The sequence below is a fragment of the Drosophila yakuba genome, chromosome 3R, assembly GCF_016746365.2.
Source record: "Drosophila yakuba strain Tai18E2 chromosome 3R, Prin_Dyak_Tai18E2_2.1, whole genome shotgun sequence".
NCBI lineage: Eukaryota > Metazoa > Arthropoda > Insecta > Diptera > Drosophilidae > Drosophila > Drosophila yakuba.
Window position 1 is genome coordinate 11,739,475 of NC_052530.2, and position 17,787 is coordinate 11,757,261.

The following is a 17,787-nucleotide window of genomic DNA, read 5'->3' on the forward strand; positions in this document are numbered from 1 at the left end:
TGCAATTATATTATTCTCGTTTTATTATAATATGCATATAACTAGAAACTTTTCAAGTTGACGCAAGGGGCGCTTTAGAAGCGCCCATTTCGTCAGGTTTTCTTTAGATTTTCTTTTCGAAAAACTACGCTAGTTGCCCGGATTAGAGTTAAAGTTTTAGTTTACATATTCAATGTTTCCCTTTCGATTCGTTCGTTTTGCTTGTTAATAATTGCCTTTGAGTTTCTTTTATACATAAATATAATTCATTTTGATTGTTATTGAAGCTTTTTTAGTTTCAATTCAAATTATAAGCCTAGGCATGAATTTTTCTTTTATTTCTTTCTCCTTTTTGTGTATAATTCGAACTGTGTGTGGCTGTGTGTGTGTGTGTGTGTGAGTTTATCCTTGTGTGTGTTAGTTTATGCTTTTACATTTGTTACATATTTCATGTATTTAATTTTTTCGTTTCCTTTTTTTAGTTACTCAAATAGTTTCTCAAACAATTGGTTAGTGGCTCTTGTGGTTGACTGATGTTGTTGTTCTAGTGTCTGATGTTGATCGGATGTTTTGTTTGTTGCTGTGTTGCGGTTGTGTTGTGTTTGTTGTTGTTTGTTGTGTTATGTGGCGGCCATATTCAAGGACATGAACATGAATATTAAACTGCCCCCGCTGCGCATACAACATTGTTACTCCGTTGAACGATGTGCAATTCGTGTTCATGTTGTTCTACCCATCTGTGAGCTGTTGCTCCTCCTACCGCTTTTGGCCACTCGGCTTAGGACGTGCCATTGACCAGGCCCTCCTTTTTCACATTCTCCGTCAGCTGCGGCTGCCCGGATGGCTGGTCCGTGTGGTTGTTGCTGCGATTCTTGTTGCGTCGCGGTTTCGGCTGCTGCTGTTGCTGCTGTGCCGCCTGGTGCTGCTGTTGCTGTTGTACCTGCGATGGCTGCTGCTGCTGTGTGCCCGCCTGCTGCTTGTCGCCGTTGCGTGAGGCATCCTTCGGCTTGCTCGCACCGCCAGCGGCGTTCGCATTGCCGCTGTTCTGTTTGCTGGCATCTCCGGCATTTAGTGCCGCCTTGTTCACAGGCGCCGGCGGCTGCTGCTGTTGCTGTTGTGGCTGCTGCGCCGACTGCGGTTTATTGTTGTTATTGGCAACCGCTCCATTTGCTGCAGAAACACAGGATGAGTTTACAGGTAAGTAATTGGGGAGTAAGCTAACCCCTGTGGCACTCTACTCACTGTTACTGGGTCCATTGTTGTTCTTCTGCCTTCTGCGCCTCCGCGAGCTACCCTCGTACGATGAGTTACTGTCCGCTGTAGAGAAGAGGATAATGGTTAAGTTATCAGGCGTACACTAGCATACGGACTAAGATTACTGATGGCGATAGAAACGGAATAACTTCCTCGGCACAAACGATATTAAGCCACAACACAACTAAGTCATTGCTTTAGAACATTTCCTTTCACACTTTAATGAAATTAAAGAGTGTATTGTATTTCATTATTGTTTTATTTTTTATAAAAGCCCAGGCTTGTATTTATTTTAAAATATTATTTTATTGGAAAATGAAAGCGAAAATAAGTTAAGTTTAAAAAAATAATAATAGAAAACGATTGTGTAATATTTCACTTTTGAAAAGTTTATTACGATATTTTACACAATAAGCTAAGATGATTTCATTCGTTTTATTCAGAATCCTAAAAATATAGGAAAATTATGAAACAGTCCTTAATGTAATACTCTTTAATAACTAATAAACTTGCTGTACAGATTCTCGTTTTCTTGACCCCACATGATGTCCATTTGGGGGAGAGGGGATCGGATCGAGTATTCACTTTGTATCTTGTGTGAGCGCGCGAAATAAATTGATTGAACTAATTGGTTAATTGGCATCATGATTCGCGGAACTCACCTCTCTCCACGCTGCTCATTTCACGGGTCTCCCGCACCTCTTCGGTGGTGTGGTTGTGGTGCTGATAGTCCCTGCCATTCTGCTGGTCGTTGCGTGGCGGCCGGCGGTTGACTCCGCCGCGCCTGTTGTTGCCAGGACCACCGGCGCCACCACCGCCTCCGCGATAGCTGCCAGTGTTGTCGCCACTGCCGCGATCGTTGTAGCCACGCTGCTGGTCACGCTGATGATCGCCCCGCGAGTTGTAATCATCCTCGTCGCGGCGATTGTTGTGGTAGCGCTGGTTCAGGCCATTGCCGCCGCCAGGACCACCACCACCACGTCCACGTACACGACCACGCTGGCCGCCACCACCGCCGCGCATTGAGCGCACCGACTCGATGTCGCTGCTGTAGCCGCGCTCAGAGCGCCGCGTCACTGGGAAGCTCTGTGTGGAGCCCATGGAGGATTCCTGGATGGCGCGAAGCTGCTGATCAATCTCCATCTTCTCCTGGCGCAGCTGTTCCACTTCCTAATGCAGAGCACGAAATAGGCGAATTAGTTTAACCAGACTATCGCAAAAGCAATGATTGAACTCACCTTTAGGTGCGACAGATGATACTCCAACAGCACTTTGGCATTCGCAATGCTCTCAACGGTGCCAATGAACACAAAGGGTACATGCGCCAGCTCACGTGGTATATTCTGATCCTGTTCATCGTCGCCAGCGATCTGACCGATACAGATTAAAACTGGCCCTCGTTTAGAGCACAATACTCACAGCACTCACCTTGATTCGAAACACGCCACTCTTATCCACAATCTCCTGAATGATGCGCCCGTTCTTGCCGATCACCTTGCCCACCAGCTCCCTGGGCACCTGGAAGAACTCCTCGGCGTACTCGAGCATCGCTCGAGCACGCTGCACAGACTCCTCGGTCTCGCCGCTGATCTTGAATGTGCAGGACTTCTCCTCCAGCTCGATGTTGGTGACGCCGACCAGCGTGCGTGCCGCTTGAATATTCGAGCCATGCGAGCCGATGGCCAAGCCCATGAGATCGTCACGCACACGGAACTCCTCAACGTAGTTTCTGCAAAAGGATAGTTATGAAAATTAAAATTTGAACAGCTGTGTATTTTGTATCCTATATCTATGAAAAACTTACCCACGGCTCATCAGTTTAGTCGTTTCGAGCTGACGGGCAGCTTCTTCAGTCCTTTTCAACAGCATAACCTTTAAGTAAAATTAGAGTTAAGACAAACGAATCAGATGCCTTGCGTTTGTGTGTGCACACCTTCTGTGAGAGATTACGAAAATGCATATCCTTGAGCATGCTGGCACGCTTCTGAGTGTGCTCCCACTTGGAGATGACAATTAGGGCGTCCAGATCGCGACTGTAGTTGCAGACGCCGGCATCGATTGTGCGCTGAAACTCCTTGTGTATGCCATCCTTCTGGGCTCTAAAATTACGCAACAACATGGTTTAACTAAGAATCATAGAGAAGTGTACTAAGAGCACTTACTCTTCGCGCAACTCCTCGGGCACGGGCAGCGTGAACTGGTAGAAGGACTTGGCTGTAATTGGCGGATTCGAGTTTTTGGCGCGCAGACGGCCCAGTTCACAGATTTCGGTGTAGGGCGTCTCGAAACCGATGTATGCGACCGCACAGATGTCCGCTTTGAGCATTTTAATGATGGCCACCCACCAGCCGCAGGTTTCCCGCTCGTTCGTGCGCGTGAACACCTCCACCTCCATGCCCTCCTCGAAGATCGGTGCGGCCACCTCGACGGTTTCCTCGGGCGGCAGGCGAACGTTCACAAATGGATATTTCATCACCTCGATCACGCTGCAACAATGCGTGTGCGGATAAGGCATAATTAATTAATTAAGGTGCACTTGTTATTCTTCGCATAAAGCTCTGCGGACAGGTGTTTGCATATGCTCCGCGGGCAGCTGCTCCGCTGGCAGAGGGCCAACTAGCAACAGCAACAACCAGCCATTGTGGGGGTTGCCACAGTGGACTCACGTCCATCCTCACCACTGCTATTGGCAAAACCCATTCCTAATCCCGCCCAGAAACGCAGATCGGAAATGCCGCACAGTCGGACAGGATAGTGGCGCAACTAAATTTAGATCCAGCTGCTCAGCTCGAGTAGATCTCGGTGTGTCACACGAGATGGAAGACAACAAAATTAAATCAAAAAGCAATAAAAAAAAGTTTTGTTCCAAAAACGTCACACGAAATGCAGCAGGCACATAAAACAAAAACAGAAACACGGGCATAAAACGGCAGCAATTAAAAAACGCTTAACGACAGCGTTGCTCTCCTTTGATTTTACTATAATAACATGTAGAAAAATAAAAACAAATTTTTATTTTAAACTACGGTGTTGCAGAGCTTATCGAAGTACCTTTAGGTCGTTTAAAAATAGACAATAGGAACTATATTTAAACTCCAAGACACCAAATTGATCCGCTATGTGAATAAATCATTTCAGATACGCGGTAAATTATGACAATTTATGAAAATAAGGTAGACTTTAGTTACAAGACGTTCGGCAAGAGCGTCATAACCAAAGTCAAAATGAGTAATTATAAATGGTTTCTTTCCGCGGTTAAAAATAGTAGCGCCTTTGACGCTGGCCGCCGTTTCAGCGCCGCTGCTTAGTGGCATTTGTCGCTCGCACTTGACAGCTTTGGCAGAGATGGAAGCCATCTCCTCCTCCCTCTGCTCGCGAGGATTGCCTCTGGGAGCTCGGGAACTTCCCAAGTCTGTGGGGCGGACAGTTGGGTATGGCGTTGGTCAGTCTGTCAGTCAGCAGTTTTATTTGATTTTGCTCATTTTTTCTTCTTTAAGAAACTAATAGCAACCGAAACTGCTGCAGCGGCACTGGCGTTTAACAAATTGCGCCAAATTAGTGAGTCCGCAGTAGGGGATTTCGGCGGGAAGTGGTTTGCCGGATGGCGGATGGCGGACGACACAAATGATGCGTGCCCAGAATCTCTAATTTCTAATTCGGATGCCAAGAAGTCGCGTCGGTGGTTGTTGCCGCTGCTCTCATTGTATTAATCGTTGCAAATTAGTTAGAAAATACGCTGCTCTAGAAGTTGTTGTTGGCCCTGTTCGCAGATTTGTTTGTTTGAGCAAACTTACCCGTCCACATCCACAAAGATGCCATCATCGCCGACAGCTGTCACCTGGCCCTGTGGTTGTTGTCGTCGCCGTTTTCAGTTTTCATTTTGCAGTTGTAGTTTTTTGTTGGCGGCAGGCAGGCAGCAGCAAACGGATGAAATACAAGAGCATTGACAGGGCCAGCATCGGAAGGCATAGAAGTAGAGAGAGATAAATGTGTGTCATTAATGTGGCCATCGCCTATGATATACCTCATTCATTTGGGCTGCAAACTAGTGTATATAAAATATATTTTTTTAATAATAGTACCCCCACCCAACCAACCGTAATGCCCGACAAACAATGGGAAATCGAGAAAAGTAAAGGGAAACCGTATATCTCCGATAAGCGAGTAGTCGTAGAACCCTATCCCAAATGCAAACAGCCGACTGCTGAATCATCATTATCATCAGGGAAGTCGCCCTATCGAGTGTGTTTATCTGCACTGCACTTGTTTTGATTACGAGCACTGAAATCAAATGCAACGCTATGCAAAGTATTCACTACTTTACTACCCATATCCAGAAGGTTCCCAGAATGTAATGGGTAATGATAGCATAAGTACTAAGAACCCATGCAAAAGTATGAAAACAATAATTGAAAGTATAAGAATATTCCTAAGTGCAGACAAGACAATGTTATCTGGTTTTGCAATAGGACGCTATTAGTCATAACGGTTCATATTTAATCTCTCCATGAACTATTAAAACACAGATAGGACTGCCTTGTCTTTGGGTACGTACAAGTATAAATATGAATATTTAAGCATGTAAGCCCACGCTTTTGTAGGATTAGTTTTAACAATGCCAAATAAAAATATCAAAACCTAGTATAATAAAATGGATTAAGAGCAAAACTTCATTCATAAACCTAAAGATCTGAGTCCTAAAACCTGTGTACCTGTTATCTATCGGGGCGAATCACTTAACCGCGAAATAAGATGGTTTAGTCGGATCTTATCTGTATAAATTGCAACGACAAGAAGGGGAAATCACCAAAACAACAAAACCGAATGTCCAAAGACGTCAGTGGGCAGCGCAGTGAGCAGCGCAGTGGGCGCCGCAGTCCGCGTCGACATCGACGTCGGCACCCCCACAACGCAGTGTGCGTGAGTGCGTTGGTGTATGCAGATTGGCTTTGCTGCTGGTATTAGTGTAGTGGTGGCATTGGTAGTGGTGCTGGTGGTGGCGATGATGTCGAGACTCCACTCAAAATGTTGCTGCTTATTTATAGAAATAAAGCTAAAATCCACGAAATTAGAAACTGAGGCAGCTGCTGCCCCAACTCCTTGTCTCTGTTTTTCCTTTTTCCTTTTCTTTTTTCACCCCCTCTTGCGGAAAGCCCTCGCTCTTCCAATTAAATCAACTCACCTTGTAGTAGGCGCCATTGTCGAGCCGAACTTCCACAAGGAGATCTTCCATGTTGCCGGACGCAGTGCCTCCTGGTTTATCCGCTTTGTTTTGGTTCTGGTTCTGGTGGTTCTTCGCCGTCCGTCCCTGTCCCTCCTGCTGCTGCTGCTGATGCTGCTGCTGCCCAGCCTTCAACTCCCGACTTTTCCCCGTCGACTGCAGTTTGCCGCGTTATCTGGGGCTCCTGAGGGGGAAACGTGGAGGTATTAGGTATTAAGGCTTCAGATATTGCTGGTTATGGCTGGGGCTGGGTATGCTTACAATTCAGTGTGCAGTGGCGGAATCCTCGCGTTCCTGCTCCTATTCCTTTTAATCAAATCAGTCTTTTGCTTGGCGGTTGCTTCAAATGTTGCCTGCAAGCATTAAAAATATGGAATGGTTTTGGTTTTTGGTATTTTTGAATTTTTTTTTTGGAAGAGGGAGACTATATTTTGACGCACTAATCAAAAAGCAGTAGAAGAAAATTTTGAAGTTATTTTGGGGGCCAGAAAATTCCTGGCTAAACACAAAATGCAGCTGGCAGCGAAGCCGGCATCGACGTCGACTGCGGCAGCAAGTTTGCCGGCAGCGCAGCAGCGTAGTGCTTCTTCTTCTTTGTCTCTCCCTTTGTGTGTGTGTGTGTGTGTGTGTGCGGCGGCGGCGGACTCACACACTTACACACACATGCACCACCAAGCGTGTGCGCGCTCCGCTCTCTTTCTCTCTCGCCGCCGAAATGCTTCGTTCGTTCGTTCACACCGATGAACACGCTTTTCCAATAAGAATTTCACGCACACTTAGAAACGGCACATGCCGAATTTACATATCGAATTTACACATAATTTCCACACTTGCTTTCGTTTTTCGCTTTTCTCACAGAGAAAATCCATCAACCGCTTGCCGTTTTTCTCGTTCTCTTCTTTTCCTTTTGTATTTTATCGGTTTTCCTCTTTCAGCTGCTCCCTTTTGCTGCTGCTGCCGGCAGAGAGGCGGCGTTGCTGCTGCCGTCGACGTCACAGCCGCCGCCGACGATGTGCAAAATTTTTTCGTTTTTTTTCGGTTCTTGCAAAAATTTTTCAGCACTATTTGCGGCTGTAATACACAAGATACTGCAAATTTTTGAAAACTTACGGCTGGCCGGCACTTTTTCACTTCGTTTGCGCTCGGCGGATGCCTTTGAATGCGGCTTTAACCTTTGAAAATACAAAATATATCGCGTGCAGTGCTGCTTCAATTTTTTTTCGGCTGCGCTGCGTTCTCTTCGTTTTGCTTTTGCACACTTTCGCAGCTCGGCAACGTTCTACTGGAGTTGCCACCCGTATGCAATCGGCTCGCGTTGCTGGCCACTTCTGAGGGTTTTGGCTGGGTCTTGGGCGTTCTGAGCCCAGGCGATGGATTTACAAAACTAATAAACTTAATTTCCAATAAATGATTTGTGCTTGATAACACAGGGTTTGCTTGAAAGTGAGAGAGAAATGATCTGACAGGCAGTAAAGTGGCAAGGCTGCCAAGTGACAGCTCACAGGGCGCTGCCAGATCAGCCATTAGTGATTGGTTCACAATGAACAGGGTTGTATCTTAAGCGCGCAAACCGGTTACAATTCGAAATACAAATGGCTGATAAGATCATGCAAATTTTAAATTAAGTTGACGAACTTTTATGACCGTCCCCGATTGACTGCTCACTTGGTTTGCTGTGTGCTAACAACCTAATTGAATTGCTCGCCCATCAGCAGATTGAGTCGCTCGTTGGGTGCTCTTCAATTGATTCGATTCGATTTTAATTTGCAGAATTACCAGCCACTACGCTTTTGCTTAATGTAATTGTGTATGTAATTGCCACTGCTGCTGGGGTCAACAGTGGGCGCAATTTGTCACATGTGGTGTTTTATTTGCCCCTTTGATTGCCCCCAAATCGCGTGACGTCGCTGCCGCTTTTTGTCAACACGCTTGTGGAATTTGCTTTCTCCTTTTTTTTTTATTTTGCCCTTCCATTCATGAATTGCATTTGATTATGAGTGGCCGATAAAGGTGCAGTGCAGTTTATTTATAATCTTATTTCCATCCATTTTCAGCGAATCGGACAGTGAAAATCTGGCAGAGTACTGAATTCAGGATGCAACCGCTTATTTCTTTGCTTTTTATGATTGATTTGTGAATTATAAGTGGTAACTTTACTCTTAATTAATAAGCGGGCAAGTCCAGAAGCTCGACTGTGTTTTAATCGCATGCCATTTAGGCATTTGTGCGGTGAAAATGGGCCAACAGTTTATAAAAATTCATGGCCAGCCAGTTAATGGGAACCATTAAATCCTTTATATGCCTGTAAATAGCTGAAAAATGTCTTTGTGCGCAGGCAACACCCTGTACTCGTCATTTTCGCATTTCCCAGCCTATAAACAGGCAGATGCCGTTAAAATGTCGTAAACATTGTCGCTACAGGGTATCAAGATTCGCATTCCGATAGTCATAAATTACCGCTCGTGTTGACGGTAATTACTGTCAAGCGGCGATTTGTTGCGGAAATGCAGTTTCTGATTTGATTTTCCCTCGCTCTTCGCCCCCACCCCATTTTACCACCCTGATTTGACCGCTTTTCCACGGCCGAGGAAAATGAGAGCAGCTGCCGCTTGACATTGACTTTTGTTCTGCCTTTTGGCACATTAACTGCACTTTAATGACGTCGACATGGCCAACAAAAGGGCAAAAAGATCGGCGACGACAGCCTCTTCTCGCCATCTCGCTCGCACCCCAGAATTTGTCCCGCTCAATTAGCATGATGTGCGTTTCTCGATCGGATTTAAAAAGATCCAAACATTTCAGGGGTTCGGGTGCAATGCCAATTGCAGCGCAACAATTGGTCACTTCGGGCACTAAATTAATTTAAATTCTAATTTTAACCGTGTGTGGTGGGATCAACTGAAATTTATTTGCCAAAATGTGACAATCTCGATCGCGACAGGTACGTCACTTCCTCTTGCCGTAAAATACACTGCGAAGAATATTCGGTCAATTAAAAATGTTGTTAATAAATCCCTTATAAAGCGTGTTCACTGCGCTCGCTTTTAGGTAATTTTAATAGTCTAAAGAATTCGCGTATGCATGTGAATCGTAATAGAAATGGGATTGAATGGAGTGGTTAGTCGTTCTTAAATTACTTAAGCAAATTTTGACAATAATACTCTTAATAAGATAGTTACATTTGTTTTCTCTTTTGTTTTAATGGCTGAAAAATATTTGACATGATGTCAACGGCTGTTGAGCAGCACCTTCTAAAAATGAGGAAGTATCATTCCACCGCTTAAAAATATATATACGTAAATATTTTAATATCATAATTAAAAACCCCCCATGTTTTTTTTTTTTACTACCAATTGGGGTAAAACCATTTAATTAAGATTAAATTTTAAATTATTTATTTTATTTCATAGAACGCACTCTTTTTTTGCTGAGTGTACATTTTCGCGAGTGTGGGCAAGAGAGCGGTGCGCTCCCGCGCTCTCACTCAGCTGGTAATTACCGTTCGTTTAGCATTTCTCTGCCCGCTTATCAATTAATCAGCTTCTAAGCCGCGACGTCGACTGCGCAGCTCGGCAATTGCATTTTTCACCTTCGTCTCGTTTGCCGGTTTTATTGCTTAATCCGCCCATCAGTCGCTTGATAATTTTCGCTTTGCGGGGCGGGAAAACGGAAAACTGAAAACAGAAAACCCACGAAATAAAACAAGTGTAGAAGAGCACATAAAACCTCTGTACAGCGTTGATACAATTCCGTGTGCAAGTGTGTGAGTGCAGTGCTGCTTGTGTTCGTGTCCGTGTGTGGGTGTGGGTGTGTGCTCTGCGGGTGTGTGCGTGTGCACATTGCCGATGCTCGGTACCGCTTTTCATTCTGTGCCTGACCGCCGTCGCTGCCGATGGGTTCCGTTCTGGAGGTTCCGTTATAAAAGACGCGTGCCGCTCCAAAACCGATGGAGTTCGATTCGAGACCGCAAAGGTTCTGTGTCCTGCCTGGCAGCCTCTGAGAAATAATAAAATAATATAATACTTGCAAAAATACGAGCAAGAAACAAGTGCTTGCGAGTGCTTACCAAAGTGATATAACCAAAACATAATAGTGATTTTAGAAACGACATTTTTGACGAAAGTAAACCGTACAAGATGCATTTCATCGCCCTCGCCTTAATAGGTAAATTAATTTCAATTCTTGTGACTCACTAAAAAGCCAATCGAAGTGATTTAACTACTCGCAAGTGAATCACCTGCCCCGAAAAATCTGACAATTAATTGGATTCTTGTACTTATCGCCGTATATGTAGTACTTAACCGCATATCCGTATGACGAAAAGGCACGTCGCGATTTCTGATCCCACATTTATCCGCATTCTATTTGCCATTTGCTATTTTCTGTTTACTATTTACTACCTACAATTTGCAATTATTCGGATCGTTTTGGTGGATAAGATGATGTAGACAATGTAGTAGTGATAATGCGCTGGGATCGCGAATTACAAGGCGACCGCTTGCGCTTATGATTTACAATGGATAGGTTTACAAATGGAGGTTCCCAGGGGAAGTGGTGATTGCCATCGGAAGTGCACTTGACTTTGCTTCCAGACAAATGTAGATCGAGGCTTAAATTTGAATGCGAGGCACGAGCGGTCAAACTCGTCAATTGGCCCCATCCTGTCGAAGATTCCCACAAAGAGAATCGTAAAAAATCAGTGAAATGTTCTATGTTCCTATGATTCACCCATACGAAGAATACATAAAACTGGAGTTACCTTCTCCATGTAACACCATAAAGTTGGGGGATTTTTGGCGATATCTAATTAAGAAACCCCAACACACATTTTGGGGCCATATCTTAAATCTGAACGAACGCCTTCGAATCAGCACTTCAAAAGCACTTCACAGAACTTCAGAACTTTGAACATACATAGATCACGCGCCCAAACTGATATATCTGAACAAAAGACAACTCATAGCTACATATTGCCGTCTTCTTTGACTTTGTGCGGGCATTTGGAAAATACCCACTTAATTCCTAATGCCGATACAGATACAGCTAAAGATACAGATACAGATACAGATCCAGACGACTCATCATTGCGGGCAGACAGTAATGAATGTGATAAGGTCAGCAGAAGCTAAGTATCTGGTCACGATGGCCAGTGGACTTGTGGGATCGGAAAACCCAATAGAGATAATCAAAAGTAATTTTCATGGTGCTAAGATGGTACTTGAGAGATCTCCGATAACCGATAAGATGCAATTTGATAAGGCAAACTTTTATGTAGCCACTGGAGCGAAAGTGCATATTAAACGATTAAATGGCAATTAACTTGACTGGGTGTCTGGATGCCTTCGCGATTCGATTAAGCTTAATCGCCCCCCATTAGCGTTTTAGTATAGGGCGCCATTTCTTATCGCTGCTGCGTTCTTGTCAGGCAGCTAAAAAAAACCGATTAGCTGCGATTTTTGACGGAAATGTGTTTTTAAAGGCAGGTGATTAAAACTATGTACATCCCATTAAACTTTAGTTATTTGCCGAAGTTTCTGTTTGTTAAGAGGGTGCATTGAACAAAATCAGCAGAACGATACACCTATTTTTGTTCAAGATAATAAAAATGTCAATATAGAGACACCTTCTGTGCATACATACATTTGGTGTGTATTTTCGTATTGCTAGAAATCAGTTATCAATATCAGATTATTCTGTCGTTAGTAAACCATTTTAGATTATTTTTAATATATATTGCCTACTAAGCACTACTCATTGGAATGAAAGTTGCTCTTTCATTTGTTTAATGACACATCGGCAGCATTCGTAAAACAGTTGTTTGAAAGTTATAGATGAACTAGTAGCACCGATAGTAAAGCAACTTTTGCATTGTGATTAAAATTTAAATTAGCCCGAATTGGTTATTCACTGCAAATTTCCAACTTTTGAACATCATTCATCTTTTTTGGTGAGCTCTTCTCTTATTCATAAAATAGTTGGAGATTCCTATGACGTTTGAATGGAATATACAAATATGGAGAAATTGCCAAAGACAACGTAGTACATTACAACAGATTTTGTGTTTACTGCTTACAAATATTTAGCCAGTTGATTGGTCATTGTCATTTGGCCACAGAACAAGCAATTGCTGGATAGTACACACCCTCTTATAAAGCCTCCATTTATATTCATCGCCAAACCCTTAAATGCACTAGAGCGTTGCTGCTGCTGCATTTATTTGTATTTGTATTTGGATTTGGAATTGCTATTTGCTGTGGAATCCCTTTGTTGTCGGGCGAAAGTGAATTTGCACTCCGCAGCTCACTTTCCTGATAGCCAATACTTCCTATTTATAAACGGAGTCATCCGGCGCAGGCTGACTTCTGTTTACAGAAAGACCTACTGCTATCTGCACTTCATACAGTCCATACACTCCACTATCTCATCCACTTGTTTTCCACCAGTTTATCAAGTTTATTCCGCTGTCTTCCGCTGGCATCGCGAATCCAAAGTCCATTAAGTCGATTGGCTTATGATGGAAAGTTTTAAGAAGCCTCCACCCCCATCGATTAGCAAATGCAGCCACACATACCCTAAAGTAATCCCAATGTTTATGGCATCCACACCAGACAAACGTCACACTGTCTCGGCAATTCGGAAAAACCAAAGTCTAGATTATTGTCTGATTGTGCCAGGTGAGAGAATTATGTTTCCATGCCGAAGATTAGATTAATTCGCGGGGTGGTGTTCCAATTAGACACGCTTTTCGCATACATAAGTCTAATTTACGACACTTGTCTGAAATTTTAATGTTATCATTAGTTTTGAGGTAATTAACCCGATGTGTGCCTATTGAAACGGAAGTTTGTTCAATCGTAAAACAATTAATTACATTCTTGTATTTTATTGCTCTTTCACCCATTTGAGCTTTCGTTTATCTCGCCATTTGATTTATTGCACATTTATTTAGACAAATGATAGCGTCAATCAATTCAATGGTCGCATTCACATGACCTGCGGTGTATTTATTGGACATCGTAGCTTATCACTGGCTTTACACGCCCCCAATCTCAGTCTTAAGACAAAACGAGGTATTAATTGGTGTGCACTCCCGAAATCGTTTATCGGTGGGAGATATCTTTTATTATATGGCAATCACTAAAATCTAATTACAATTTGTGCTGGAAAATCACTGAGTGCTCCATTTATGCGCTGGGAATCTCGATACCGCAGTGATTTGCCAAAAACTGAAGAATAAAGAATGAAATACGGGCATTATTTTATCGCCGCTGCTGAGCCAGCAAAATTGTTCCAATTCTTTTTCTGTTGACAAGGCTGAAAATGATTTAATAAACAGCAGTTGAGACAAGCATTCAAGTATTCAATGCCAGAGAATTTCCATTACAGCTCTCAAGAGCGAGAGCATATGAAAATATTTTCACTTGTCGAATTCGCGGGTTGATTGCATTTTCCACTTTCAAATTGCAGCTGTTTATTTTGCGCGATTTTTCACATGATTATCCCTCCAGCTATTTGCTTTTCCCGCTTACAATTACAGTTTTGTTAACTTTTACACCCCGAGGGCCTCAAATTAGAGAACATTTCCCATTATCAGCTATCAAAGCATTAGGCACTCAAATTTAATTGTTTTTTCACTTTGCTTTGCATGTGCAAATTTAATTGCACTTTAAATGGCTGCTCGACATTTGTGGCATGTTCGCTGAAAAAAGCATTTAGTTGGTTGCAAGGGATCGAGATCGAATAGTTACTTCAGATTTGGCATCTGACGGAAAAATTGTAGTTTTCCAATCACAATATACCGAAATAAACTCACGTTGAAGCCATTAAGTCTTGTGATCGCTTCTTAATTAAAGGGAATATCTTTATGACTTTTGATACGCCGCTAATTCAATTGTATTTCAAATGGAATACACTGCTTGCCCGGAGCATTATTTAAAAATCATTAAAAAATGAAATATTATTTTTAATCAAGAAAGGCCATAAATCAGCGATCTTTCCATCCAAATAATTGCGTCACAGGGCGGCCGAGGATTATACTAGGGAAACATCAGCTGATGAGCACGTTGCCCCGGCAAAAAGTATATTAAAACGATTATATAGTAGAATATAGTATAGTATTTGTACACGGGTGTACCTATATTTAGTACTCTACTTCGCAGCTGCGATCGTCATTTGTCTTTTTGCAAACCGCCAACTTGCAAAAGTGCCAGGCAACAAGCATAAATACTAAATACTCGAAAGATTAAAGACGAAGCATAAATTATCACACTTTTTTGCGGACATTTTATTAACCCATTAATGTTGCATATGGCTTAATAAACACGCTATTTTGATCACTGATCACCACGGCGGCGAGTTATGTTGATGGCTCGGTGGTTTTTAAAGCCAAAATGGATCGTAAAAGTTTAAGCAAAAAAAAACAAAATCGCACGCATTAAATTTAGTTGATATTTTGATGTGCAGATGTCAAAATGCTTTCAGCAGGAGAAAGCGGCAATATTTGACCATTTGTTGGCGGGTTAATGAAACATTTTTTGTGCGCTTGCAGAAACGCTGAGTATTTTATACGTTTATACGAACATATGTATGTAGTTGAAATCATAAATATCAATGGTATTTTTAGCCCAGTCAAGTGCAAGGTGCCGTGTTTTTAGTTGAGGCTGCTGCCAAACATGTGTGGATTGACCCTCTGTCGGGCCAACACATTATGTCTTTTATGGCCCATCAGTGCAGTTTTTAATGTGCTTGTTTTCTTTTTACCTTCTTTTAAATGCCCCTGAGACATTCTGTGGGCATTCAGTTGGTCAAGTTGAAGTTTATTTAAATTGCGCTCATTTGCGCTCATTTGCGCTCATTTGGCGGTAGCACACGGCGTATACTTGATACTTGCTACTTGTTACTTATCTATGTCACCCGTTCTTTCGCATTTTTCAGTCTGCTGCTCTGTGTCGTTCAGCTGGGCCAACGAATGGGGCTATCCGGACTTGGACAGCAACCAGGATGAGCGTAAGTAAAGGCAATCGAGTTTATTTGCTAAATATGTGATTTAGTTAATCAACGCCACGGCGAATGGGTCACTCATTGTCAAGTGTTTTGCATACCAGAGCGATCCAAATCTGCTCGGCCATATCCATATCCACATCCATATCCATATCCACATCCATATCCACATCCATATCCACATCTGTGTGCACGCTTTCGGCTCGAGCTAGCCTAAATTGTGCCAAATTGTTGTGTATGCAAATTGAACATGAATAATGATAAATTCCGCCTGCTACTTGGCTGTTTCTGTGAAAACTTGAATTCTGCCTGTAGTTTTTAATTGACAAAAAAGCATTCAATTGCTGAAAGTTTGATTTATGAGCATTTAAGTTGAAATAAAAGTTTTGCTTGCGCAGAAATTCGCCATAATGGTATGCAATATGTGAAAGAAGTTTATATTAGAGTGTCAATTGGCCAAATTGCATAAAGTTTGATTGATGGACATTTAATTGTAGATACAAATTTGGAGTGTGCCAAAATTTAAAAAAGGAACATCAATTTGACAATAAAGCTCACATTTTCCCGGAACATTGCAAATAATGTTGACAGTTCGCACTAGCGAAATAATTCTCGACCCCTGACATTGATGGATGTTTTCTATACTTCACAGCCTTTCCCAAATGGGGCGGTCTTTGCGATAGTGGAAAGAAGCAAAGCCCCATAAATCTGCACGTCAAAGGAGCACTGAAGGGAGAGTTTGATTCTCTGAGGTTCGAGAACTATGACGAGCATCAGAAGAATCTGCGAATGGTCAACAATGGACATTCAAGTGAGTTGTAAAATAGTCGAGAAATCAAAAAGATTCCCCCTTCAATATCGAAATTCTTTTGCAATTACAGTTCAACTGTCTGGCTTCGATCACGAACTGACCCTGAGTGGTGGTGCCCTGCTGCAAGACTTCGTGGTGGAGCAGATCCACATGCACTGGTGGTCGGAGCACACCATCAACGACATCCGGTATCCGCTGGAAGTGCACATCGTGCACCGGAACACCATTTACCCGAACATGACAATGGCGGCCAACTTTAAAGATGGCATTGTGGTCATTGGCGTGCTGTACCACGTGTCCAACACGCCCAACGAGGCCATCGGCAGCATCATCAAGAGTTTGGGAGCCGTGAAGAGCTACGATAGCATGAACAAGCCCGTCCTGGTGGCGGATTCCCTGGCCGTGGATGACCTGGTGCCCAGCGTGGAGAGCTACTTCACCTACGCCGGTTCCCTGACCACGCCCACCTGCGCCGAGGCGGTTACATGGATCGTGCTGACCGAGACCTTTCCCGTGACCCTGGATCAGGTCAATGAGTTCAAGGAGATCGAGTACGATCAGGGCAAGCAGCTGCACAACAACTACAGGGAGCTGCAGAGCGAAAACAATCGAGCTGTGGTCCTCGTCGAGCAGCCTGAGCAGAGATCGGGTGCAGCTGGACTCACTGCATCCGTATCCTTGGGTCTGATGACCCTCATCCTGGCGGGCCAGAAGATCATGCTGTAGACATGAGATGGACAATTCGAAAGGAGCAGCCAATGACATACTCGTACCAAAGAATCGTTTAATACAACGAATTTGTTTACCAACTATTTTAACAATTTAACAAAAAGAAACCGGAGACACAGGAGAGCAACGTCAGACCAGACAATTTATACTCATTAATTGTAATGCAGAACAGAACAAGAATTCAGCTAGTCAGTTTGTGTAAAGTTCATTAAGTGCAAAGGCCACAGATAATAAATGAAACATTTTACAAGCATTCGCGTCTCATGCTGATTTCTGGGTAAACGGGGCGTATGCGCAACTTGAAACTGACTGCTTATTTCCGTTTAAAGTTCACACTAACCACTAACCACTGACCAATAATGTTATATGGCCAAGTGCCAAAAATAGACGATGAACCATACTTCTGCATATTTTGTCACAAGACCCCAGGTTGGAAAAGGCATTTTTATGGCTCGTGGTCAGTGTGATTCCTTTAAGGGGACTCATGCCGAGTGTAGTGCCTCTCATAAACGGGGAATAGAGTGTTTATCACCGCATTGTATTCAGAAATCACTGATAACTGCAAAGCGTCGACTGACCAATTGCGCTGCCTGATAGCGCTAATTGATATTGGATGGACTCTAAATAAATCAACTACGCTAACAGCGGGCCATGCAATTTGATTTCGCTTATTGCCGGCCACACTTCATCACGATTGTTCGTTGCGAAATGACACTGCGATTGGAGCGAGTGTCCAGTGGATAAGTTTATTGATGGGACCGCTAATTATACACACGAACTGAACTGTATCTTA

The 17,787-nt window shown here is 43.2% G+C and overlaps 2 protein-coding genes across 4 annotated transcripts; one reads left to right on the plus strand and one right to left on the minus strand.

The window, feature by feature from the left end:
- On the minus strand, nt 1-7,883 carry LOC6536481 (synaptic functional regulator FMR1). Of its 3 annotated transcripts, none has more exons than XM_015192265.3 (12): nt 7,565-7,881; nt 6,716-6,807; nt 6,416-6,638; nt 5,028-5,077; nt 3,396-3,719; nt 3,167-3,332; nt 3,038-3,105; nt 2,653-2,962; nt 2,472-2,603; nt 1,896-2,403; nt 1,222-1,296; nt 1-1,149 (listed from the first exon to the last, which is right to left on the minus strand). In XM_015192265.3, the coding sequence occupies exons 3-12, from the start codon at nt 6,464-6,466 to the stop codon at nt 758-760; spliced, it is 2,076 nt and encodes a 691-aa protein (XP_015047751.1). In that variant the 5' UTR covers nt 6,467-6,638; nt 6,716-6,807; nt 7,565-7,881; the 3' UTR covers nt 1-757. The 3 variants fall into 3 exon arrangements, with proteins under 3 accessions (XP_015047751.1, XP_002097059.1, XP_039232741.1); XM_002097023.4 differs by having other exon boundaries at nt 2,662-2,962; nt 7,565-7,879; XM_039376807.2 differs by lacking the exons at nt 1-1,149; nt 1,222-1,296 and adding an exon at nt 1,607-1,825 and having other exon boundaries at nt 7,565-7,883.
- A 2,397-nt stretch (nt 7,884-10,280) lies between these two features.
- On the plus strand, nt 10,281-17,247 carry LOC6536482 (putative carbonic anhydrase 3). Its single transcript, XM_002097024.4, has 4 exons — nt 10,281-10,618; nt 15,389-15,460; nt 16,107-16,265; nt 16,336-17,247. The coding sequence occupies exons 1-4, from the start codon at nt 10,591-10,593 to the stop codon at nt 16,989-16,991; spliced, it is 915 nt and encodes a 304-aa protein (XP_002097060.1). The 5' UTR covers nt 10,281-10,590; the 3' UTR covers nt 16,992-17,247.
- Nucleotides 17,248-17,787: the final 540 nt, after the last annotated feature.